Below are 26,700 nucleotides of genomic sequence, written 5' to 3'. Positions count from 1 at the left end.
CGATGTGACTACACATATTCACTTAGTATCTCAATGGGAAGATAATTATGAAAATAATTAATTGAGCGTTGTTTAAATCTCTATTGTCAAGTATGTAATCAATCATCTAAAGACAGCCTGCATCTATTAAAGTCTCTGATGCTAATGAGTAAGTGAAAATGTATTTGTGCCCAGCCCATACCTGTAATCCCAGATATTCAGGAGACAGAAATAGGGGATCATAATTTTAGGTTAGCCTAGGTTAAAAAAAATTAGTGATGTGATCCACACAATCGTTAGGAAATACTTGGAAAACTTATACAATAAACTGGGAACTCCAAAAGAAATTGATTTGTTTTTAGATAAAGTTGACCTACTAAACCTGAACCAAGAGTATATAAATCATTTTAATAGAGCTATAACAAATAAAGAGATTGAAACAGTAATAAAGAATCTACTGACAAAGAAGAGCCCATGATCTGATATTCATAGCGAAATTCTACAAGACCTTTAATGAACTACTCAAAACCTTGTCCATGAAATAGAAAGGGAAGGAACACTATCAAACTCATTCTATAAAACTAGTATTATGTCATTCTAAAACCAGAAAGGGACACAACAAATGAAGAGAACTATAGAGCCATCTTGGATGAACATACATGAAATTTTTTCAACAAAATGTTTGTTAACTGAACTCAACAACATATCAAAAAGATTGCATGTCATGATCAAATTGGTTTTATTCTAAGCATGAACATATGTGAATCAATAATGTGTAATACAATACAGAAACAGGATCAGAAACAATAATCATAATCATCTCAACTAATTTTTAAAAAACCCTTTGACAAATTTAAATTCCATTTGTGATAAAAAAAAGCTCTGGAAAAAAAATAAGAATAGAAGGAATTTACCCCAATATAATAAAGGTTATACATGACAAACCTACAGCCAATATCACACTAAGTGGGGAAAAGCAAATAATTTCTCTTAAAGTCAGTATTAAGACAAGTATGTGATAATATTGGACTTCTTAGTCAAAGTGATAAGGCAAGAAAAATAAAAGGATGCTAACAGGGAAAGAATGTCAAGTTACCCCCATTTGCAGGTTATATTATCCTATATCTAAAGAACTCTAAAGATTCTACTTCAAAACTCCTACATCTTAGAAATACCCTTGGCAACATAGTATGAAGTAAAATCAACAAAAATCAGTATCTTTTTTGGTTGGTAATAGGCTTAAGCTCTGGGCTTAGGTGCTGTCCCTCAGCTCTTCAGCTCAGGCCCCACTTCCTGTTTTCTGATGGTTAATTGGAGATAACAGACTCACAGACTTTCCTTGTCTGGGCTGGCTTTGAACTGTGATCCTCACATCTCAGCCTTGTAAATAGCTAGGATTACAGGTGTGAGCCATCAGCACCCAGCTCACTATCTTTTTTGTATACCAACAATGAACAGGCTGAGAGGGAAATTAGAAGAAAATGTTCCATTTAAAGTAGCCTCAAAAACAACAACAACAAAAAAAATGCCAGCCAGACACCAGTGGCTCACACCTGTATCCTAGCTACTCAGGAGGCTGAGATCTGAGGATCACAGTTCAAAGCCAGCCTTAGCAGGATAGTCTGTGAGATTCTTATTGCCAATAAAACTACCCATGCCAGAGTAGAGCTGTGGCTCAAGTGGTTAAGCATTAACCTTGAGCAAAATAAGCTCAGAGACAGTGCATAGGCCATGAGTTCAAGCCTTGGGACCAGCAAAGACAAACAAAAACCCCCAAAATAACCCTAGGAATAAACCTAACTAAAAAGTTGAAAGACTTCTACAATTAAAACCATAAAATCCTGAGCCAGGTGCCGGTGGCTCACACCTGTAATCCTAGCTACTCAGGAGCCTGAGATCTGAGGATCATGGTTCAAGGCCAGCCAGAGCAGGAAAGTCCATGAAACACTTATCTCCAATAAACCACTAGAAAACCAGAAGTGGCGCTGTGGCTCAAGCGGTAGAGCCCTCACGTTGAGCTGAAGAGCACAGGGACAGCGCCCAAGCCCAGAGTTCAAGCCCCACAACTGACCCCCTCCCCCAAAAAGAAAAGAAAACTATAAATCCTGAAGAAAGAAATTGAAGAAGGTACCAGAAGATGGAAGGGCCTCCTACGCTTATGAATTGGCAGAATCAATATCATGAATGACTGTAATACCCAAAGACATCTACAAATTCAGAGCAATATCCATAAAAATCCCAAAATAGCAATTCTTAAATTTAGATAGAAGGCACAAAATAGTCACCAACTAGTACAAAAGGTACCAAATAGCCAAAGTAATCTTGAGAAGAAAAAAAAAGGCAATGCTGGAAATATCACAATACTGGCCTTCAAATTATACTACAAAGCTATGGTAATTTTAAAAAAAAGCATGATGGTGGCACAAAAATAGACACAAAGACCAATGGAACAAATTAGAAAAGGCAAACATTATCCACAAACCAACAGCCATCGGATTTTTGACAGATGGCTAAAGAGAGTCTAAAAGGTATGTTGGAGATAGTCTTTTCAACAAATGGTGCTAGGAAAACTGGATATCCACATGTAGAAGACTAAAACTAGATATCAAGAGCTAGGAAGGCTCTGAAATACCACCATAGATGCAAGCTAAGAAATAAGTTTCACATTTTAGTAGGAGACATCACATTTCTGGGCCAAAGATTAATTACTCACTACCATTCTTTTTTCTTTTTTCTTTTTTTTTTGGTCAGTCATGGGGCTTGAACTCTGGGCCTGAACGCTGTCCCTCAGCTCTTCAGCTCAAGGCTAGTGCTCTACCACTTGAGCTACAGCGCCACTTCTGGTTTTCTGGTGGTTTATTGGAGTTAGAGTTTCATGGACTTTCCTGCCCGGGCTGGCTTTGAACCTCGATCCTCAGATCTCAGCCTCCTGAGTAGCTAGGATTACAGGTGTGAGCCACCAGCACCCGGCCCTAATTACTCACTACCATTCTACTCCTGGGTATTTAACCAAGAAAAAGCAAACATGTTTATAGCAACTTTATTTGAAGTGACCTAAACAGGAAACAATGCAACATCCATGGGTGGATAAATAAGTAAACAAAGTCAATACTTCAACATGATAGACACCTATATAACAATAATATGGAATATATTGTGGTTATCTACAATGACATGGATGAGTCTAATTATGCCAAGTTTAAAAAGTCAGAAAAATAGTTTATACTTAAATTTCATTTAGGTAAAATTTTAGAAAATTCTATTTAGTCTCTTAAGACAGAAACATGTCAGTGGCTGACAGGGCAACAAATTGGAAAGAGGGGGAAAAAAGGATGTATTACAAAGAGGCTGAGGAAACTTCTTGGCATTAAGGATTTATTCTCTATTTTGACTGTGGCGATGATTTTCCAAGTGTACACCTATGTCAACACTTACCAGTTCATGTACATTGAGCATGAGGAGTTTGTTAAACATCAGTTATGCTTCAATTGAACTAGAGCGAAGGTAATGATTTTCCAGGAATTTTCTTTCTTTTATTTTATTTGTCAATCATAGGGCTTGAACTCAGGGCCCAGGCACTGGGCCTGAGCTCTTTTGTTCAAAGCTAGCACTCTCCCACTTTGAGCCATAGCTCCATTTCTGGTTTTCTGGTGGTTAAAAGAAGACAAGACTCTCACGCACTTTTCTACCCAGGCTAGCTTTGAACTGTGATCCTCACATCTCAGCTTCCTGAGTAGCTAGAATTACAGGCATGAGCCATCAGTGCCAGTCTGTCTCTCTTTTGTTAAGGTTAGTTTTCCCTTAGAGTCACAAACATACAAACATCTTGTTACTTACCTTGAAAGAAATTTTCATTAGCTCTCAGATTTCTTACCATCTTCGGTCTCAATCTGGTGTTCTCCTTTAGATAGGCAAAAAATTTTCCAAGAATTGTCTTCATTTCCCACTTCTACTTCTCTTCTTATTCTCTCTTAACCCCAATCAGGTTTTTGTCCACATCATTCACCAAGATCACTTGCCAAGATCACGTCTGATTGCACACCAAATTGTCAGTAATCTTTTTCCTTGAACTTGGGAGTCAAAGTTGACCCATTTGACTCCATCTTTTGCTTCTGTTGTTGTTAGTACTGTGGATTGAACCCAGGGCTCACACTTGCTAGCAAACACTATATTCCCTGTTGTTTCATTTTTGTTTTTGAAAGATAGGGTCTTGCTAACTTTACCTGGACTAGCTTTGAACCCCAGGATTGTCCTTCTAGGATGATAGGCCTGATCCATCATACCACATCTCAACTCTTATCTTTCTGGAAACATTTTCATTAGTTGGTCTCCAGGAACTGGTTGCCAGATACTGCATATATCCTTCATAGTTCTTCCTCTCCCTGCTCTTGAATTGTTACAATGCCCTAATGCATAGTCCTCCCCCTCTGCTCTGTCCACACTCTCGCCAGTCTCCTGGCTGAAATCTTGCAAATTTATTTCTTGAAATCGGTCCTTCTGCCTCAATTCTAGAACTCAGAGATGCAACTGTAATCCCCTAATATCTCTACTTATATGTAGGCATTTCAGGCTTAACATTTTCAAAATTTTGCTTTTGTTTTACTCTCTGCTGTGCTTGCGATCCATAGTTCATGCAAGATTCCCTGTGCTGTGAATAATAATTCCATTTTCCTAGTTGACTGGGCCAAAATATTGGAGTTATTTTCAACTCCCTACCATCCACATTCAAGAACACCAAAGTATATCACAATATAAATTGTTGCTATCACCCCCCAAACCCTGCCTCCTGTTCCTGCTTTGTCCCCTTTAGTCAATCTCTTCTGCACAGTAATAAGATTGAGTCCCTCATCTGCTGAAGATCTGGAGGAACCTGCTCTAGTCCCTGGCTGTCTGTGAGCTTGTTCTTCCTATTGCCCAACCTTGTTCGCTGTGTTGCAGCCACAGGGCCTCCAGGCTGTTTCTGAAATACCCCACACTCACTCTCTTTCCTCCCTGTGGAGGCACTGGTCAGTGAACCACACAGCTGTATCTGAGATGCATGATTGGCTCCTTTCTTCTGTCCAGTTTCCGATGAATTTATCAGAAAGATTTGCACTGGCTAGTCTTCACTTACCTATGCCCACTGGTAACCCATTCCTTTGGATATCATCAACTCTTCTTTGATAGAATAGACACTCTGTCAAAGCAATCATGGTTACTTTGTTCACCACTCAAAACAGACCTGGCACATAGCAAACATTCAATAAGCACTTGGGGAATAAAGTAATACATAAAATATTTTTGTTATAAACTCAGAGGGCCAATTATTGATTGTAATTTCCTAAAATTATCTCATTTCTATGTTTGACCCATAAATATTTATTGAGACAGGGTCTCACTCTATAGCCTAGGTTTTGTCCCTGCCTGCTCATTCTGAGTGCTGGAATTACAGGCATGCACCACCACACCCAGCTATCATTTCTATGCTTTAAATTCATTGTAATGGATGTAGCTTTGTTTATTTATCATTTATTGTGCATGTATAACATTAAAAACTCAAGTAGATTCTTACATTCTGTCCTAAAAACGCCTAGGTAGATGTGGAAATTGTACTTAGGGGTCTAAACAGGCCTCTCCTAAATGGCTCAGAAGAATGTGTCATTGGCAGGGTGGAGTAGAAATTGCTTTCTCCATTGGCCTTTCCTACTGGAGAAGAAGCTGGTAGACGTGGAGGCTGCAGACAGCCCAGCTGACACAGGCCTAGAAAGAAAGACAGAGGGTGTTGCATGCTGGGAGCAGATAGCCCAGCTCTTGGAAGAGTTATGTAACTCTTCACAGCTTCATAGCTCTTTGATTGGTCGTGCAGAGCCAATTTGGAACAAACCTGACTCTCCTCCCACAAGTAAGCTAGAGGACCTCACCTCCCTTCTCCCTACCCCTCAAGGTCACATTCCTTCATGAACTAAAAGCTAAGCCATTGTCCCGAGATGTTCTCCTACTATGACTTCTAAACACAAATGATCCCTTCCTGAATAGAATTTTTTTCCTCTTTATTATGAAACTGCTGGAATGTTCTAGAAATGTTGCTAATGTTCTTGATGCACTTTCATTTTCAATATTCTCAGTATGCTGTGGCGACCAAAAAAAACACGATTAAAAAGCTTGATAAATGTATAACAACGAAGGAAAATCAACTGAGAAAAGCAGAGAAAAAGCTTCAGGAGGACGCGATAGCCTTTGAAGAGTTCCTTCGAGAAAATGACCAGAGATCTGTAGACGCTCTCAAAGTGTCAGTGTCTTCCTTCTAGCCAAACCCTTCCCCTATTGCTGCTTTGTTTTCGCTTCTCAGAACCCACAATGGCACATGCTAACCAGCTCTCTCAACTTTGCAGTGCAGCTCAAGAAACTCTAAACAAAATCCAAATGACAGCCGAGCTGAAGAAAGCAAACATGGAGATGCAGGTGATAAAAAGGTGAGGTCCGGGCCACTTGCTCCCCTTTTGATAATAAAACCTACAGATGTTTTAGCATTAGATTCTACATTTCATAAAGATGCCTAATGGTGCTCAGTAAGAAGACCTATGTGGCAATGACGATTCTGATCAAGGGCAGATTGGTAGCTCCCACCTGTAATCCTAACTACTCAGGAGGCTGAGATATGAAGATTGAGATTTGAAATCTGGGCAGAAAAGTCCATGAGACATTTATCTCCAATTAACTACTGAATTCATTAGTCCTACTAGTCTATCAATCAAGGACTATTCTTGCCTGGGTATCAGTAGTACATGACTTCTGTCTGGAAAAGTCTTCTAACTTGCCGATACAGAAATGGGTTGAAAGACAAAGCAATGTCAGGCTAAATAATGAATCTTTTTTATTCATTTTAAGATACATTTTTTGCCCTACATTTTGCTCTCTGTAATTGGGATTCCTCTTACAATTGCCTTATGATTTTTTAATCAATTTATACTTCCAGTTAAGTAGAATCTCACATTGCAATTAGGCTGTAAAATGAAAAAACTTACAAGGGCAGGAGTTGGGATTTATATTTTTATTTGTGTACCATCTGCCACTTTGTGTATGTGCAGTTGTGTGTGTGTGTGGGTGTGTGCATACACACGTGTGCATGCTAGTAGGGGTATCTTGAACTCAGGGCGTTGTGTTCTCACTTAGTTTTTTTGCTAAGGCTAGTGTTCTATCACTTGAGTCACACCTCCATTTCTGGCTTTTTGCTAGTTAATTGGAGATAAGCATCTCATGGACTTTCCTGCCTGGGCTGGCTTTGAACCTCAGTCCTTAGATCTCAGCTTCCTGAGTAGCTAGGATTATAGGCATGAGCCACCAGCACTCGGCTCTGCCACTGTCTTTTGAACCTGCATATTTCTTTCTTCTATAGTCAAGGAAACTCACTTGAACTGATTTTAAATTTCCATAAAGATTCACCATCCTGGGACAATAATTACAGGACCCACAAGAGATCCTGGTCACAGAAGCCTCCTCCTCTGTTGAAGGATCGTAACATTGAAAGTCCTTTCCCTCTCTCACCCTGTGATATACTTTGACGATTCTGTCTATTCCAAGAATATATGTAGACTCCCAATAGCAGCCTCTATGTTTGTGTATGTACAGTTCTACATTTCTGCACAGTGGCCACCCAGTGACACCCTCCAGACAGCCCTTGACAGCCTCTCTCTCACCAGAGCTGAAGGAAGAGCCTAACAGATCAAGGGTAGAAGCTGAGTACACTGATATGCTATAATAGCAGTAAGAATACTGACAAGGATCTTAATAAGGAAGACCTAGAAAGATGAGCACCTTTAAACTTGAGCTTTCCTGACTTGCATTCCTTTGGGTCTACTTTGTAATGTGATTGGGTTCAACCATTGTGGAGCAAGGGTGGAAACCTTTCAGTCCAGGTATCTGTCAGGTATCTTAAGCATTAGGGAATTACATGGTCCCACTTGAGTGTTGACTCTATCACACACTCAAAGGATGACTTTGCAAGCCATCCATCTCTTCTAAAAGACTGAAGTGAGAATAGATACCTGTAAGATGTGAGAGGGATAAAATGATCCCCTCAGTACATGGTAGGTTATCACAAAGTGTTAGTATTCTCTCTTCCCCTCAGGTCAGTACTGTCTTTTATTCTATTTAATTTCTTCCCGTGTCTAAAATTTAATACAGTACAATGCTTCATTCAGAAATAAGGAAGCAAAGGAAAATTATAATTTTTAACTTTATTTTTGGCCAGTCCTGGGGCTTGAACTCTGGGCCTGGGTGCTGTCCCTGGGCTCCTTTTTTGCTCAAAGCTATTACTCTACCACTTGATTAACAATGCCACTTTTGCCTTTTTCTGTGATTAATTGGAAATAAGAGTCTCATAGACTTTTCTGCCTGGATGGACTTCAAACTACAATCCTCAGATCTCAGCCTCCAAAGTAGCTAGGATTACAGGCATGAGCCACTGGCACCCAGCTAGTTTTAGCATATTTTACTCAGATAACAGCCCTATAGGTATCTTTCTAATCATACATTGTTGAAGCCTGTATGTTTATAGTCACACTTTTAATTTTGTGAGTACATTGTTATATAAGTATATTATCAAGAGAATTAATTTTAAGTATTTTATATGCTTTAATACTGATGGAACTAACCATATTCTTGTTTCTTTTGAAGTGACATAACAAAAACAGAATTCCTTCTCAGGGAGTACATGCAATATGGATATTTTCTGTTGAAATTATCTCCAAAACATTGGCAAATACAACAAACACTAAAAAAAGAGCAGGCGCAAAAAAGTAATATTGTTCTTCCAAAAATAGTACCAAGTAAGTCATGTAGTCTTAATTTTAATTAAGTAAATAGTCTTGATTCTGAAATATTCTGCTTCAATTGGGTGGTACTTATTTGAATAGTTAGAATTTTACAAACAAACCTGAGCAAGGATTCCTACTACTTCTTTTTTGTTGTTGTTGGTGGTGATGGGGCTTGAACTCTGGGCCTGGGCACCGTCCCTGAGCTCTTCAGCTCAAGGCAAGTACTCTACCACTTGAGCCACAGTGTCACTTCTGGCTTTCTGGTGGTTAATTGCAGATAAGAGTCTTATAGACTTCCTTGCCTGGGCTGGCTTTGAACTGCGATCCTCAGATCTCAGCCTCTTAAGTAGTTAGGATTACAGGCATGAGCCACTGGTGCCTGGCTCCCACTACCTCTTACTATAAATGGTTCATTTGGAAATTCAGGTTCATTGCAAGTGTACAGCCATAAAAATATATACATAGAAAAAGAGAAATGTATTATTTTGAGATGAAATAAATAGCATAGAAATCATTCTAAATAGCATAAAAATCCTTCTCAAAAACTATTAAAGATAATAAAGTTTTCAACAGATATAAAGTCAATTATACTTTAGTAACCTATTATCTTAAATAAGCTGATCTTATTAACTATAAATATATACCAAAAAAACCAACCCTTAAAGTATGTGACCTGCTAGTCTGACAAACAGAAAGATTTATGTTTTCAGATAGGAAGATTAGTTTATAAAGTTACCAATTTTCCTGAAATGAATGTATACATGTTACCCAAAGAAATATGAACAAGTACTGATTTTTTTGTTTTGTTTCCAATTCTGGAGTTTGAATTCATGGCTTCCCGTTTGCTAGGTTGGAACTCTACTATTTGAGCTGCACCTCCAGCCTGACTTGGTTGGTTATTTTGGTTATTATTCTCAAAGATTTTTCTGTCTGGGGCTTCAAACTGTCATCCTCTGGATGTCCAACTCCTAAGTAGCTAGGATTACAACCATGAGCTACTGTTACCTAGAAACAAATACTTTGAAGTGAGAAAGTAATAAAGGAAGTTACTATTCCTTTAGCATATTATATACTACAATGTCATGCCATTTCAGTAAGCAGAATAGTGGTAGGGAAGTCAACTCAATGGACTAGAAATTGATCTCATTATATAAACTTTAATCAGTGATCAAAAATGGAGGTACAAAGAAAAATGGAAGACTTCAGCAACATGTGGTAATTAGGACTAGACATGTTCCCACCTGAAAAACATTCTGGAAAGCTGGTTAAATGTAAGAAATATGAATTTGCAGACCTTGGCCACCAAGCACCAAGCAGAGTAATCCCTGGGAGAAGAGAGGGCAATGAAGCAAGCAGCTTTCTTCCTAGGGTGTTTCCAGGATGTCCCAAAAGACAGAGAGCCACAGTGGAGCTCAGCTGAGAGATGAGCATTTACATCACAGAAACAAGCAAAGCACAAGTAAAGGAGATTGTGTTTTTCAGAAAGCTGATTGTTAAACATTTCCCAGGATACCACTGATGATTACCTTACTCATTTTACCACTCAGCTCTCATGTGTGTGTGTGTGTGTGTGTGTGTGTGTGTGTGTGTTTGTGTGTGTGTGTGTACGTACTAACACTTGCTCACAGTTCACTAAAGGGTACTGAACAAGTAGGACCGGGTATGGTGTTATAGGTGGGGTAGAGATAGGACCATCACAATCTGAAGCCAGTCCAGGCAAAAGCATGAGACTTTATCGTAAAACAAACTAAAACCAAAAGGACTGGAGCATGGCTCAGCAGTAAAGCACCTGTCTAGCAAGCACAAGGCCCTGAATTCAAATACCAGTACTGTAAAAAGAAAGAAAAATGGAGCAAGAGGGAAATAGGAATCAAAATAAAGAAGTTACTTGCAAGCACTTGACAGCTTAAGACTTAGTCCTCCTGGACGCATATGTAAATAGAGGAATGCTCAGAACCCACTTAGTCAAGAAGTGTCCGTGGCAATTACTGGAATTTCACAGGTAATGACAGACTGATAGGACCAATGAAGCCCCTCAATCTCCCAAAGTCCATTCTGCCTATGCCAGAGACCACCCTTCATCACCTGCATTTCAGAGTCTGAAAGTTTCTACAAAAAATAATCTCCCCTGATGATGAGACACTCTCATCCGCAATCTATAAAAACTGTTAACTTCCATAATAGGCATTCTACATTAAAAACATAATAAACAAAATATTTCCTCTCCCTCCTCCTTTTTTTTTTCATTTTTAGAAAGCACAGGAAGTTCACATAAAAAACACCACCGGGTGGATGGATCTGAAAAAACATCATCAGATGAACATTATTCAGTAAAAGCGAACAAAGGTAAAAGTTGAGAAGTGTGACTTAATTCCCCAAAGGAAAACTGGAGAATGTTCCTCCAAGTAGAAAAGGAAGGCCTAGCTACAGTCCAGGACACCAGGCCAGGGACAATCAAGTGATGGCCGTTGGTCTGTGACTTAGATAAATCTCTCTTGGGGAGAATAGAAACTTGCAGAACTTTCTTTAAGGCCATGATCCCCTTTAGATGGATGGTCCCCTCCTCCCTCCACAGGACCCTACAGCCACAGGCCAGGAAATTGGCTCCAGTGTGTTGTCCTTGTTTGATTTTTGGACATTTAAAAATCAACATCCTCCTATGAAAACCACAAGATCTGTAGTGTGGGCTCAAGCTAGAAACTTCCCCATTTTGGAAGCACCTGTCCTATCAGGTGTGGATGTGAGCGTGGGGTATATGTGTGTGTGTGTGTGTGTGTTATGTATACATACATGTATAACACATATCTAATTTCTCTTTCATACACATATGTGCATATACATATACAAACAGGAACCCATGAACATGTATATACTATATATACACACACACACACACACACACACACACACATATATATCTATTAACATGCATTTCTTAGTTTTGGTCCCTAGTTTGTGACTTCCAATAGTAGTTACAACATGCTTATGACAAATCATGTCCCCCACCATCGCAGCCAAAATGCCTTTGATTTTATACTTATTCTTGGATCCCAGTTTCAGTAGAAGTCCCATTTTCCATATGATTATCTTTCTGACGATAAAATGATCACAACTTGAAACAGTAATGTGAAGTGAAATTGAATATCTCATCCCAAATGGCAAAGACTAATTTCTAAAGCCACGTTCTTTCTCTGCCTATACCATCACAATGGGACGACTTCCCCGGACATTCTGAACAGGAAAGCACCTCAAGAAGGTCAATTTAATCCCAGAGGCCAAGAAATCATTCAGGTACAGTACATACTTAGTCACCTGCGTTGGAGCTGAGAGCGAGTTTTAGAAAGTAGCTCTTGTTAGCCCTCTTCCCCCCACACAGAGACCCCCATCTGAGATTGTCCCAGATATCAGGACAAATACTGGAGCTGCTTCTGTGTGCTCCTGAGGTGACCCAGCTCTCTGGCATCTGAATTCTTTGACAAGGACCTGCAAGTCTGATTTGTAGAAAGTGCCAGTCCCCTGCCTCTGGGGTTTTCCTCTCTCACCATCCACTGTCGTATGGTTTATTACAGTAGTCCGGGCTGTTGATTCATGTACACTTGCTTTGTAAAGGGCTCGTCTTCAACTCTGGCTTTGACAAGGGAGACTTAAGAAAAGATAGTATGCCTAGGTTACCAGCCCTGAAGGAGAGTTCTGAGGCAGCATTACAGTGCCCACAATGATCACTCAGACACTTGACTCTGAATTTTAGGGGCCCCAAAGCCACTCTATTTCTGCAGCACTTACCCATCACTAGAGTTTTAATTCATCTTTTAGTTTGAGCTAACTATAGGTTCACATGCAATTCTAAAAATAGTACAGAAAGATCCCATGTTCCACTGCCCCAACTTCTCCCAATAGCACACCATCTTACAAAAGTGTAGCCCAATGCCACAGTCAACAAATTGACACAGACATAGCAAATCCAAAACATCCATAGAGGATCCTTGTTATATGGCCCATTTATAGCCACACCCTCTACTGGAACTGAACCCAATTTTCATATATATACATATATATATAATTGTACAGATACTGTACAGAGCAGTTACATTTACATGAGTAAGGTAATGACTGCATTTCCTATTTAGTATTGTTACCTCCTCCTTAGTTTTTCCTCTACCATCCCTTCCCTCCCCACCTCCCCAACTCCTCCCAAGTTGTAAAGTTCATTTTCAACATAGTGTCTTGTATATCTCCTTGTTACAATGGGTCAACCTGTATCCTCATTTCAACATTCCCCTCCCCAAATTAGAAAAATGTATGTATATGATGCAGGACACCGGAATCAAATACAGTGAAAACAGGGGTTATACCATGAGGGAAGAACATACAAAAGAAACAAAACAATCACATAGTAGATTATAAGTACATTAAAAACAACAGCAAGAAAGATAAAAATCGCTTGTGTCCCTATCTTGGGGTTCATTTCGCTTAGCATCATCTAATATGGTCATATCTAGGTAGATGATGCTAAGATTATGCTAAGCAAATTTCTTTTGAATTCTCAGGAACCACACTGATTTCTTTTTTTTGGGGGGGGGTCCAGTTGTGGGGCCTGAACTTTGGGCCTGGGCGGTGTCCCTCAGCTCTTCAGCTCAAGGCTAGCGCTCTACCACTTGAGCCACAGCACCACTTCCGGCTTTTTTCTTTTTGCTTATGTGGTGCTGAGGGATCGAACCCAGGGCCTCAGGCATGCAAGGCAAGCGCTCTACCACTGAGCCACCTTCCCAGGCCCACCACACTGATTTCTGCAATGAGCAGTTTCCTAAAAAGCTAACTGGTAGGCTGCTGAAAAGAACTGTTTCAGTTGGAGCCCAATGAAAGCCAATATGTTGACAGAAAAGTCACAAAGAATTCTTTTTCTTTTACAGCCGGCCTGACAGTAGCAGCTCTGAAGACAGTTTGGATTTCATTTTAGATAATGACATCAACTTTGCTCTGGTAACCAGGTGTTATTTCTCAATTTACATAATGTGCTTTGTGAAAAGTATACATGTGTATTTCGGAGCGCTTTTTTTTTTTTTTTTTTGGTCAGCCATGGGGCCTGAACTCTGGGCCTGGGCGCTGTCCCTCAGCTCTTCAGCTCAAGGCTAGCGTCCTACCACTTGAGCCACAGCACCACTACCAGTTTTCTGAGTGGTTTATTGGAGATAAGAGTCTCAAGGGCTTTCCTGTCCTGGCTGGCTTTGAACCTCAATCCTCAGATCTCAGCTTCCTGGGTAGCTAGGATTACAGGTGTGAGCCACCAGCACCCAGCTTGGAGGGTTTTTGAAATTAAAATGTCTATTTCAAATATTTCACAAATTTTCCAGAAGGAAATAGGATATTGATGTTATTCTTCAATTGTCTCTATATCAAACTATCTATGAAAGACCAATGTCTATAGAGGAAAGTTGTGATTTGGGAAGATTTATAATCTACAGTCTTCCCATGAAAATAGACATGTATTTGAGATGGACTGGGTAGCTAGACCCAGAAAATAAATAAGTCTTCACTCAATCCCATCTTGATTGCTATAAAATTGATTTATGCTTATCTTACCTGAAATCCAACCACAGAGACACAAAATGAATTTAAATAACATCCATTACTTCATACAACATGACTTACCCAAGATATCTTTTTTAATTTTTTTCTTGTCATTTGTGGGGCTTGAACTCAGGGCCTGGGCACTGTCCCTGCGCTTCTTTATGCTCAAGACTAGCACTGTACCACTGGAGCCACAGTACTACTTCTGGTTTTTGAGTGGTTAATTTGAGATAAGAGTCTCATGGGAGGGCTGGGAAGGTGGCTCAGTGGTAGAGCGCTTGCCTTGCATGTATGAGGCCCTGGGTTCAATTCCTTAACACCACATAAGCAGAAAAAGCTGGAAGTGGTGCTGCGGCTCAAGTGATAGAGTGCTTTAGCCTTGAGCTGAAAAGTTGAGGGACAGCACCCAGGCCCAGAGTTCAGGCCCCATGACCAAAAAAAAAGAGTCTCATGGGGACTTTTCTGCCTGGGCTGGCTTTGAACCATGATCCTCAGATCTCAGCCTCCTGAGTACCTAGGATTACAGGTGTAAGCCACCAACACCCAGCTAACAATTGTATTTTGTGTGAACCTATAAACAGAATTTTATAAACAGCATTTTAAGTGCACAGTTACATTAATTATTCACATTGTTGAGCAAAAGATCTTTACACAACTTGTTCCTTTTGCAAAACTGGCTTTTTCTGCTTATGTAGTACTGAGGAATCGAACCGAGGACCTCATGTATGCAAACAAGGCAAACACTCTACCACTGACTCACCTTCCCAGCCCAGTATTTGTCTTTTTTATAGGTGGCTTCTTTCATATAACATTTTCCCCAAAGTTCAGCCATTAACAAGTTCTCCTTTTTAAAGTCTGAATATATTCCATTATATGTCTGCATTACATTTCCTCTATTCCATTCTTAATACCCATTCAGCCATCCATAGACATCAAGGTTGATTCTGCTACTTGTCAATAATGATGAAAATAGGTATGTGAACACACAAGTCATTTTTGTAAAAATTGTTTAAAGTCATACGAACTATTCTTAAAACTTTGGAAAATATGAAAGAAAATAATTGCAAGGTGAGGAGAAAATCACTTTCATTTAGCCTCTGTCTTCTATTTCTTCTTTCTTGCTGTTCCCTTTCCCTCTTTTCTGTCCTTCCATCCCTTCCCATCCCTTCCATCCCTTCCCATCCTCCCCCTGCTCCCCCACCCAATCCTTCCTGCTCCCCCTCTCCTCACCCCCCCCACACCAAAGTTGTAAAGTTCGTTTTTGACATAACGTCTGTCCTTGATTTCTTGTCTGCTATACCCCTTCTTTTTTCTTTTTTCCTGATTGCAGTCTTTTTTTGTGTGTTCCCTTACTCTATCTAGTGTCTCTGATCTCCTCTCATTCCTAAATTGTCCTTTTCCAAAGAGCCATCTCCCACTTGAAAATATGCAAGGCTCCCATCAATTCTCTCCCTGTCTATCTTACGGTCACCCAAAGAATGTTCATATAAAGGCCCATGCTTTGGGAGGTAGTAAAGATAAGTTAGGGGTGGGGTCTAGTGGAAGAAAGTTAGGTTATTGGCCATGTACCCCTGAAGGGGTTACTGGGACATTGGCCCATGTCTTCTCCCTCCTGGCCACCATTAGGTGAATAGGTTGCCACCACCATGTGCTCCTACCATGATGTGCCACCACAAGTGCGAAGTGATGGGCCAAGTGTCTGGACTGACACCCTGAAACTCTGAATCAAACCTTTGCTCCTTGTGAGTTGATATCTCAGGTATTCTTGTCACAATGATGGCAAGCTGGCTAGCACCAGTGTTACTTTACTCCATTGCATTTTCCAGATGAGTTACATGTGTGTATGTGTATATATGTATCTATCTGTATATGTATATATGACTTGCATTCTTCATTATTGGTTAGGAGCCAGAGATTTACTTCAATGAACCAGAAGAGTTACTTCAAGTCCTCACTGAGCTGGAAGAGCAAAATCTTAATCTGGTCCAGTATTCCCAAGAAATAGATGAAAATCTTGATGAGGTCAACAGAAGAGAAAAAATTATACAGGATAAGATGTAAGTCATTAAAAACAACAGCATTTAATCTATGAAGCAATTCCTGACCAGAAACTATGTCCAGCTCATTGATGATGGCTCTTGCTCATGATGCCTCAGGATGTGGGTAGGATATTTTAAAATTAATAATAGTTTACTCTATGGGTGTGAAAGGGAGAAGCTGTACTTGCATAGAATAGCCTGGCCCGCTTCCTCTTCCTTGTGAACATGTCTTCCTAGCTAGTAATAATGATAGTTTAGAAGACTAAAAATAAGACAATGTCTACCGCCTTAATTTTTTTCCCAGTATAATGTTTACCCCATCACATAGCTAGGTATCATTTCTGTAATTAAATCATGTCATGTTTTGGGTGCATTTTCTCTAGTTTGTGACTCTCAGAAAAATAACTTTCTATTATTTAGTAGTATAATCTTTCAAACCAGGCATGGTAGCTCATGCCTATAAACCCAGCTACTTGGGTAGAAATCGAGAGGGTGGAAGTAAGAGGCTATCCTGGGCAAAAGCTAGTGAAACCATGGCTGAGTGAAGTAGTGCATGTTTATAGTACCAGCTATGTGGGAAAAGTAAATAGGAGGATCAAAGTCCAGGCCAACCAGGAAAACTAACACAAGACCCTATCAGAAAATAACAAAAGCAAATGTGTGAGATCCTGAGTTCAAACTCCAGTACCATAACAAGAAAAATAGTATGAGGCTTGAACTCTTGGCCTGGGCACTGTCCCTGAGCTCTTCAGCTCAAGGTGAGCGCTCTACCACTTGAGCCACAGCACCACTTGTAGTTTTCTGGTGGTTCATTGGAGATAAGAGTCTCATGGACTTTTCTGGCCAGGCTGGCTTTGAAGCATGATCCTCAGATCTCAGCCTCCTGAGTAGCTAGGATTACAGGCGTGAGCCACTGGCGCCTGGCTTATATCCTTTTATATCAGTGCTATTTCATATCAAGACTTATGTCAGGGGAAGGAGGCTGCATACTTACTCTAAAATTTTATATTATTATTGTTTCACAAAAGAGATTCAAGCCGCAGAGAATAGATCTCTATTTCTATCCATTAGGAAAAAAATGGGTAAAACTTTTAAATATAATTTTATTGTTATTAATGTGTTGTGCAAAGGGATTACAATTTCATAAGCCAGGCATTGAGAACCATTTTCTGCCAGAAGGTGACAATCTTTTTTACAATGAATCAAGCTACACATATCTTCAGAACAAATTAATTTGTCCAAAACCCAGCCACCGTTACCACTACATGTCCTTTGAATCCTGTATTATTCTCAGCCTTTATGGTGTGTGATTCCCCCTGTATACTTTTTTGGGATAAGACAGGTGCAGGCAGATAGGGAAAAGAAGGTAAGCCCTGTGACCCAGAGGTTCTTTCCAAGAATCTAACCTCTGGGTAAGGGAGGGATTCCTTGGCTCCTTAGGTTTTCTAATTGGCCAGATCTGAGAACACATACCTAGCTTGAGCACACACACTACAGCCTGAGTTCCTGAAGCCTCCATTCTGCTGCTCTGTGTTTGGGGGATCTTCAGGGAACCGTAAGAGTAGATAGGGGAAAATGACTCCGGATGGAAGCAAAAGGCAGCAGTTATGTTTGTTTTCCTCATTGTAACTTGAGCACTTTAGGCCATGCCTGACTTGCTAGTTGAGAGTGATGATGCATTCTGAAAGAGGGCTGAAGCTTTCGGATTGCTGCTTTCCTCGTTAAAGCAACTTAGAGACGAGGATCCTCTCTTCTATTACAATAGAAATGCCAATGTCTCCTTCTTGCTGGAGCACAAGGAAATGCTCAAGGCCCAGTGTGTGAGAGAGGAGGAAAAAGCAGCAGAATTGGAATTGAGATCCAGGCTCTTCAGTTTTGGAGAATTTAATTCAGATACTCAGGTAATGTTGTTGTTTGGGGGTTGTTGTTTTTACTATGGCCATGTTACTTGGGCTCAATATAATCATCATCATTTGCCTAAGCATTAGAATTGAGGAGTTTAAACCAATCACCAGTCCGAAGAAAAACCAGCATCATTGTTGCCAGGATGTAAATGGTCAATTAACTAGACTGGAAAAATTCAAATTGGCAGGGATTTGAGTGCAAAGATTACCTTATTGCTTAATGTCCTCATAAATCTGGTGCTCAATAAATGTTTGCTGAATGAATGCTGAGGTTAATATTCAGACCTCCATCTCACATTACTTTTCTTGGATGTCCTCAAATGAACCAACAATTCAATGTGAATCTTTGAGGCTAATATATTTATGGCCATGCACTTGATTTTTCAAACAGATTGAGTTGATAGATTTTAACAGAAAAAGATGACTATCTTCCCTTAACAAGCAGAAGCGGTTTAAATTCTCTCTCTCTCTCTCTCTCTCTCTCTCTCTCTCTCTCATCCTAGGGCATTACAACCTGAGTTAGCATGAGCTGGACTCATGCAAAACTATAGCAAGAGCTATAACAAGGTTTCTTTCTTAACCATTTTTTAAAAACTATAGTCATATATACATAAATTTGAGCCAGGCATGGTAGTTCCAGCTTGTAATCCTAGATCCTTGGGACGTGAGATATCACAGGTTGAGGCCACCCCAGGGGGAGAAAAGATGTTTACAAGACTCCATCTCAACCAATGGCTGGGTGTTGTAGTGTGCACCTGTTATCCCAGCGTAGGGGAAACACAATAGCTGGGCACAGCAGTGTGTACCTGCCAGTGACACAGAAGCACGAGAGGAAGGATCTTGGCCCAGACTGAGCTAGGTTTACAGCAAGACTCTATTCTGAAAATAACTAATACAAAATAGGAGTGTGGCTGAAGTAGAAGAGCACCTGCCTTGCAAGTATGAAGTCCTGAGTTTAATTCCCAGTACTGCCCAATTATGTGTGTGTGTGTGTGTGTGTGTGTGTGTGTATAAAACCACCTAACTATTATAAATGTAATTCAGTAACATTAAGTATATTTGCCATGACCATCACTACTATCTTTTTCCAGGTTTTCATCAAAATTTCAACATGCAGTTTAACATCTTAATGATTACAAATGTACAGTTCAGTTGTGTTAAGTACATTTGTGTTGTGCTGCAACCAATCTCCAGAACTCTTCCATACTGTAAAAGCAAAACTCCGTGAACCACTAACTTCTCCCCCTTCCTCTTCTGTTCCCCAGCAACCACCATCCTTTCCATCCCTAGGAATTTGGCTCTGCTAGGTAACACCTGAGTGCACTGTATAACAGTAGCTGACCTTTGGTGTCTAGCTTATTTTACATAACTGCATCTGATACATAACATGTATCAGCACTGAATTCCTTTTAAGACTGAGTGATACTCGATCATAGCTACCATATTTCGTGTACCCATTCTTCAGTTGATAGCACTCTTCAATTCTATCTTAAGTAATTCTGAAGCTGACTGACCTGAAGAAATGTAAGGTAAATATCTATGACATTTACCAAACCTCCACTAAAGTGAGCCCCTTTCACTCAACTTTGGAAGAAAGTGGGATTTTTAATTCTCTTCACCATCGAGGCCACCAGATCCCTAAATAGAGAAGAGACAATTACCTTTTGAAGGCTAGCCATTAAAATTTTGGTCACAGTTATGCCCAATGTATATATACACTCTGGACAATGGGCTGATAATTTATAGTCTTCCAGAACTCTTCAGCATAGAGTGAGAAAGTAGAGTTGAAGAAAAAAACAAAACAAACAAACAAAAAGCCCAGAAGAGCATAGGATTCTTTTCTTACAATTTTCCTACCAATTCCAACCAATTCCTACCAATTTCCAACCCAATTCCTTCAGATCTCAAAATATACAAAACATAATCCTTTGTTAGCAAATACACAGTCACAACTCATTTTTTTGTTTTCTATCTTTACTGATATATGTGAGGTACCTATTTTTTGGGGGGTGGGGAGTCCAGTCGTGGGGCCTGAACTCTGGGCCTGGGCACTGTCCCTCAGCTCTTCAGCTCAAGGCTAGTGCTCTACCACTTGAGCCACAGCACCACTTCAGGCTTTTTTTTTTGCTTATGTAGTGCTGAGGAATCAAACCCAGGGCCTCATGCATGCAAGGCAAGCGCTCTACCACTGAGCCACCTTCCCAGCCCCGAGGTACCTATTTTTGCTATTCATAAAAAATGATTACTTGGAGCTATGATAATTACAAGTATTTCATTCTTTCAAAATGGTCACATTTCTAATTGTACCTAATCCCTGCATTTTTTCCCTTTATTTTAAAGTAAAATTTAGGCTGGATCTAGTGGCTCATGCCTATAATTCCAGCTACTCAGTAAGTGTAAAAACAAGGACTGTAATCCAGCAAAACATCACAAAACTCTATCTGAAAAACAAATAAGCTGGGTACAGTGGCTTATAGCTACTCAGGAGGCTGAAATCAAAAGGATAGCAATTCAAGGCCAGCCCCAGCAAAAAGCCAATGACTCCATCTCAAACCAATATGAAGCTGGACACAGTGGTATACACCTGCCATCCCAGTTGGACAAGAAGTGTACATAAGAGAATCACAGTCCAGCTGCTGGCCAAAAATCAAAACCCTATCTGAAAAATAACAAAAACAATAAGGGCAAAGAGTATAGCTCAAAATGGTAGAATGCAAGTCCTTGAGCTAAAACCTAAGTACTGAAAATACAAAACTAACTAAACAATAACTAAACAAAACACTTCAGCAAAAAGCATTGAGGTGTTCCTCTAGTGGTAGAGCACCCGGACTTAGATCAAACTCTAGGATCACAAATTTTTAAAAACATACATAAACAATTAGGGTACTTCTCAACATAGCCATGTACCATTCAACAGGGGACAGACTATCATCAGCGGCCCCTAAAAGTCTTCCTCTTTCCCCTTTCCAGTCTCCATCATTCCTCAGAGGTGACTACCATACCATCCTGGCTTCTCCTACCATCCGCTGAACTTTGTAGACATGGAATCATGTGATATGTCCTTCTTCTTTCTCTCACCATTTGTGAGATTCATCCATCTGGTTCCAGTTGGTTTCCAGTGGACATGGAATGGAGCTTCAGTTGTCACACACCTTTCCATTTGCAGAGCGTGTTCAGCTCTTGTTCTAGTCCTTTGTACATCAGCCGGGAAGTCTGGGAAGTGTGGAGTAGCATTACAGAATTGTTGGGTTGGGAAGAACTTGTGATGGCATTCTCTTCAGTCTAAAATAGTGCTCTGGTCACATCATCTGCCTGTCACTGCTGGACTGGAGTTCTCACCCTGGTGCTCTCATCCATAGTCCTGCTGGGCAGCCGTCCAGGTCAGCTTTGCCTCCACCCTGCTCTGGGCTAGGCCTGCCATCTGGTGGCAAGAGCAGATATCTAGCCTCACGCTTCTCTGCCTGCTGTCCCTAGTTGGTCTCTGCCTGGTTCTTTCTCTGTCCTTTAGCTTTGCTGGGTCACATCTGTTTTCTGCACATAAGTTATCTTCCTTAATCTCATTCCCACCACTAACTTCTTAATGTTATTTCTACCTTGTTATTTGAAGAAAATGCCACGACTTTTCCTCTCCTGTTTGATAAGGAAGCATGTTTTAGATGGGGAAGATAGAGAAAAGATATTGTGAAAAGTTACTGCCTGTTCATCTCTAAAACTCTAACCAGTCACCATCAACACAGCCATTTTCATATTTAAGCTGCTTTTCCCCAAAACTAGTATTGAATATCTATTTTAAAACTGCCATGTATTTTGTTCCTGCTTTAAGGATTTGTGTTTTGCCATATATAGCAGATTTCAGCCCACTGGGCTTTTACTTTTTTTCCTCTTATATTTTTCTATAGATCTCCAAGGTTTCTAAAAGGAATATGTAGTTATATAAATAGGAAATGTGTGTTATTTTGAGAGGGTTAATGGCAAATAAGACTTCTTTTTTTTACATATTATTTTATATTTCAAGATTTTTCTCATATTTCTCCAAGATTTTCTTAATAGGGAATACACTAAGTATTTAGAGAGAGAAAAAAGGAACTTTATGATAAATAGAACCACAAGAATGCTCAGTAAGGCAGGCGGGGAAGAGACAAGCTGTTGGTATCAGATCCTGATTTTCACTGAATGCTGGCGCCTCTGGAGGGCGTGCGTGGTTCCAGGACGGGCTGTCCACAGAAGTAGGCGTCATGGAGGTCTTGGGTGTTTGTTTGTTCTCAGCTTTATGGTGATTCTCATCTTCTTGAGCAGAACCAGGAAGTGGGGCAGAATATTCCCTGGAGAACGATTTGCTTTGCCCAGCAGTTTCTTGAGACCCTCTTAGCATCTGACGCCAGTTTTACAGAGGATTATGAGAACGAGAGCGAGGATGAAAATGAGAATGAGAATGTTTTCATGGTCCCGAAACATGTTACTTCCACGCTCAAGATACTCCATGGACAGTTTAAACAGCATACTGTCGAGGTACAGGGATCAGCAAGGTTTGGCCCAAATGCCTCTTTAGAATGGATTTCCAATGGAGAGCCGTGAACATTTTTTAAAGGCTCTCACAGGCCAGCCTGGAAATTCTTTTGCTTACAGTTTTCTCTAATAAAATACTTTCATTTATTCAGCAAACATTTATTAAGTGTGTAGCTATGTGCAATGCACTGTTTTGGGTGTAACTATGAACATTACAAGTAGCTTTTTTCTTTTAGGTGCTTAGAAAGACAGGGCATGTATGCAACTAACCATCACCCAGAATCATTATAGTTTTAGCCATTAGAATTTCAAAAAGTGGGGGCTCACACATGACGTGGGTCGCACAGAAAGATTTAAAATGCATAATGGCCTGTGCTTGAATGTTTAGGTAGTCAGATGAAAATGTGTGAGCCACAAGGTTTTGTCTTATTACCATTACCTTTTGTGTGTGTGTATGTGCCAGTAGTGGGACTTGAATTCAGGGCCACATGATCTCCCTTAGCATTTTCTGCTCAAGGCTAGTACTTTCCCACTTGAGCCCACAAGTCTACTTCTGGCTTTTTGCTGGTTAACTGAAGATAGGGAAATATGAGGCTTCAAACCCTGATCCTCAGATCTCAGCCTTCTGAGTAGCTAGGGTTACAGGTGTGAGTCACCAGCACCCAGCTTCCATTACTTCTTATACTTAACACTTCAATGTTTTGAGAAAATAATCCATGGTGTAAACCATGACATAAATACCACAAGCTGCATCTTATCACTGATCTTGATAATGTCTAGGAGGCTGGGGGTGAGCTCAGTGGTAGAACATACACTTACCATACAGGTTCCACCTCCTGCACCAAAAGAAAAGGAGGCATTTAATGCTATAGAACTTTTCATTGTAACGTAATAAAACGGAATCTTGCATTTATTGAGTGAGCATAGTGACATAGTTATTTTCTGCTCTTTCTTTTCTTCTCTATCTCAGGAAAAGCTGATACAGTCACTTAGTAAAAAAATCAACCAAGTGTACACTATGTGCATTGGAGAAGCTGAGGTTGGCAGCATGACAGCAGTTCAGAAACTGGTCAAAGTAGAGAATCGCCTGGTGGAACTGAGTGATCTCATCGAGTCCATTCCCAAAGAAAATATGGAGGCGATTGAGAGGATAAAGCAGAAGGAGAGACGGCAAAAGTACTGTCAATGTCTTTTCATAGAAGTGTAGTGAATGACCTCATGCGCGGCTGCTTTAGCCTGGATTCCACCTTGAGCAGTTGTTGGATGGCCAGGACTGCCATAGTGGGAGGTGGTGGTGCTCTCCTCAGAGGGCTGTTCTTTAGTATGTGCTCATCAAATGTTCTTAGAAAAGAATGTGCTATTTATTACCATTGATAACCAACACAGTATAGGAAAAGAGCTAGGTGAATTCACCCTTTAGCCTGGTAACATAAATCTTCAGTGTGAACTCTCATTATAGCAACATTTTTGAATAGCTAGCACATAAAAGGACTGCACTTACGTTCAGTGTCCTGAAGCATAGCATCAGGAGCGCTTCATTGGGAAACATAGGGAGGCCCCCTTCTATGAAAGAACTCCTAAAAGGGGCTGGGAAGGTGGCTCAGTGGTAGAACGCTTGCCTTGCATGCCGGAGGCCCTGGGTTCGATTCCTCAGCACCACATAAGCAGAAAAAGCCAGAGGTGGCACTGTGGCTCAAGTGGTAGAGTGCTAGCCTTGAGCTGAAGAGCTGAGGGACAGCGCCCAGGCCCAGAGTTCAGGCCCCACAACCAGACCCCAAAAAACAAAATTCCTAAGAGTCAGAGCCACACAAGGAGGTGCCAAACTGGCAACACTGATAGAGCATTTACTCACTGACTCTTACTCCTCAAGACAATCTCCTGAGGGTCATCATCCCTTAAACCCCATCCCACACCTCATCAGGGTCTTTTAGAATACACTGGTATCTAGATTTCTACAAGTCAAACAAAGGCATTATGTATCTTGTTTGGAACAATGATTATCATAAATATAATCACTAGAACAAGGTGGTGTACAGGTCAAGTTTTGAAGTGGGATGTCTAGGCTTTAGCAAAAAACATGATAGGGGGCAGGATAGTACAGCTGCAAGCATGGACATAAAACCTGCCTATTGGGCTCAACTATTTACTATTTTGGGAGACTTCAGGTAGGTGGCATAAGGCAGGCCATTCCATTGATCTGTTAAATGGCAGTGATAATGGTATTTATCCCACAGTATTGTTGTGAGGAGTAAATTAATCCATGTAGAGCTGGGCGCCGGTGGCTTGCACCTGTAACCCTAGCTACTTAGGAGGCTGGGATCTGAGGATGGCAGTTCAAAGCCAGCCCAGGCATGAAAGTCCATGAGACTCTTATCTCCAATAAACCACTTAGAAAATCAGAAGTGGCACTGTGCTTCAAGTGGTAGAGCACTCACTTGCCTTGAGCTGAAGAGCTGAGGGATAGCACCCAGGCTGAGTTCAAGCCCCATGACTGACCAAAAAAAAAAAAAAATTAATCCATGTAAAAGCAGGGAGGGAACCACTCAGCACATAGTAAAGTCTGAGATACTAGCCACTGTTTGTTACTTCTTTACTATATTATTATTGGGGATAGTTTCTCCCATATATTGTAGAAATGAAATCAGAATATATTAAGATCTGATGAAATTCTATTGAATATAAAACAAACTTAAAAAAGAATATCTGGAAGAGGATTGTTCTCTTCATAAAAGTGTCCTCAGTATACTGACTTGCATTAAAAATGTGGATATGGGTCTGGGTATGGGTACTCAAAAAACTGGAAGGGCTGGGCACTGGTGGCTCACGCCTGTAATCCTAGCTACTCAGGAGGCTGAGGATTGCAGTTCAAAGCCAGCCCAGGCAAGAAAGTCCATGAGACTCCAATTAACCACCAGAAAATGGGAAGTGGAGCTGTGGCTTAAGTGGTAGAGCTTTTTCCTTGATATGAAGAGTTGAAGCTCCATGACCAACAACAATAACAACAACAACAAAAACTGAAAGGGTCACAGCTTAAAGGTAGCTCTGGGCAAAAGCTAGTAGGACACCTCACCCTATCTTAAGCTGGACATGGTGGCATATACCTGTGATCCCAGCTACAGAGAGTACAGGTAGGATAGCAATCTTGAGGCTGGCCCCTAGCAGAAACATGAGATCCTATCTGAAAAACAGAACTAAACCCAAAGGGGGCCCAGGGGCATGGCCCAAGTGGTAGTAATAGAACACCTACCTAGCAAGCTATGAGCCTCTGAGTTCTAGACACAGTACTACTAAAAAAAAAAAAAGCTTTGGTTCCCCCCACCCCACCCCACCCTTTATAACTTTTATACTGAAGACATAATAATAAAGGACCATAGAATAGCTATTCTGCACCAAATCTTATACTAGATAATTTGCATCAATTATTTTTTCCCTTACAACATCCCTAAAAAAGACTACTTGAACTTATTGAAATTTAGGATATCATTCAAAAAGATGAGCTGTATATTTTGCTGGAAATGCATTGTGCTACACACTTGTGATTTTTCTGTTACTTTTAAAGAAGTTTAAAAACATATATTTCACCACACACACAGGTATGTATAAAATAACTGAAAGTTAATATGGTACAGAAAATGCTAGGTTGCGAGTGAAAAGACTTGCTCATACTTTTGACTAACGTGTGGGTGTATTTTTCTTCCAAAATGATACTGAACCTCCTTCCCATTTCCAAGTGGGATTGTTATAGAAGACCCTACATTTAGATAGGTCGTTATCAAATATGAATGATGCAGACTCTTTAAATTTCTGTGGATTAGCCGGGCGCTGGTGGCTCATGCCTGTAATCCTAGCTACTCAGGAGGCTGAGATCTGAGGATCGCGGTTCAAAGCCAGCCCGGGCAGGAGAGACCA

At 40.4% G+C, this 26,700-nt stretch overlaps 1 protein-coding gene across 1 annotated transcript in view; it reads left to right on the top strand.

Annotated features, from left to right (window-relative positions):
- Ccdc38 (coiled-coil domain containing 38) overlaps positions 1-23,998 on the top strand; it is a 29,901-nt gene extending 5,903 nt beyond the window's left edge. The window contains exons 4-12 of the mRNA XM_013018934.1: positions 6,084-6,247; positions 6,351-6,431; positions 8,635-8,786; positions 11,028-11,120; positions 12,014-12,065; positions 13,685-13,754; positions 16,248-16,399; positions 18,147-18,282; positions 23,762-23,998. Coding sequence (XP_012874388.1) covers positions 6,084-6,247; positions 6,351-6,431; positions 8,635-8,786; positions 11,028-11,120; positions 12,014-12,065; positions 13,685-13,754; positions 16,248-16,399; positions 18,147-18,282; positions 23,762-23,998 — 1,137 coding nt within the window. The remainder of the gene's footprint in view (positions 1-6,083; positions 6,248-6,350; positions 6,432-8,634; positions 8,787-11,027; positions 11,121-12,013; positions 12,066-13,684; positions 13,755-16,247; positions 16,400-18,146; positions 18,283-23,761) is intronic.
- The last annotated feature ends 2,702 nt before the right edge of the window (positions 23,999-26,700 follow it).

Source organism: Dipodomys ordii, unplaced genomic scaffold (genome assembly GCF_000151885.1).
Source record: "Dipodomys ordii isolate 6190 unplaced genomic scaffold, Dord_2.0 Scaffold3, whole genome shotgun sequence".
Classification (NCBI taxonomy): Eukaryota; Metazoa; Chordata; class Mammalia; order Rodentia; family Heteromyidae; genus Dipodomys; species Dipodomys ordii.
This window is presented reverse-complemented; position numbering and strand designations above follow the sequence as displayed.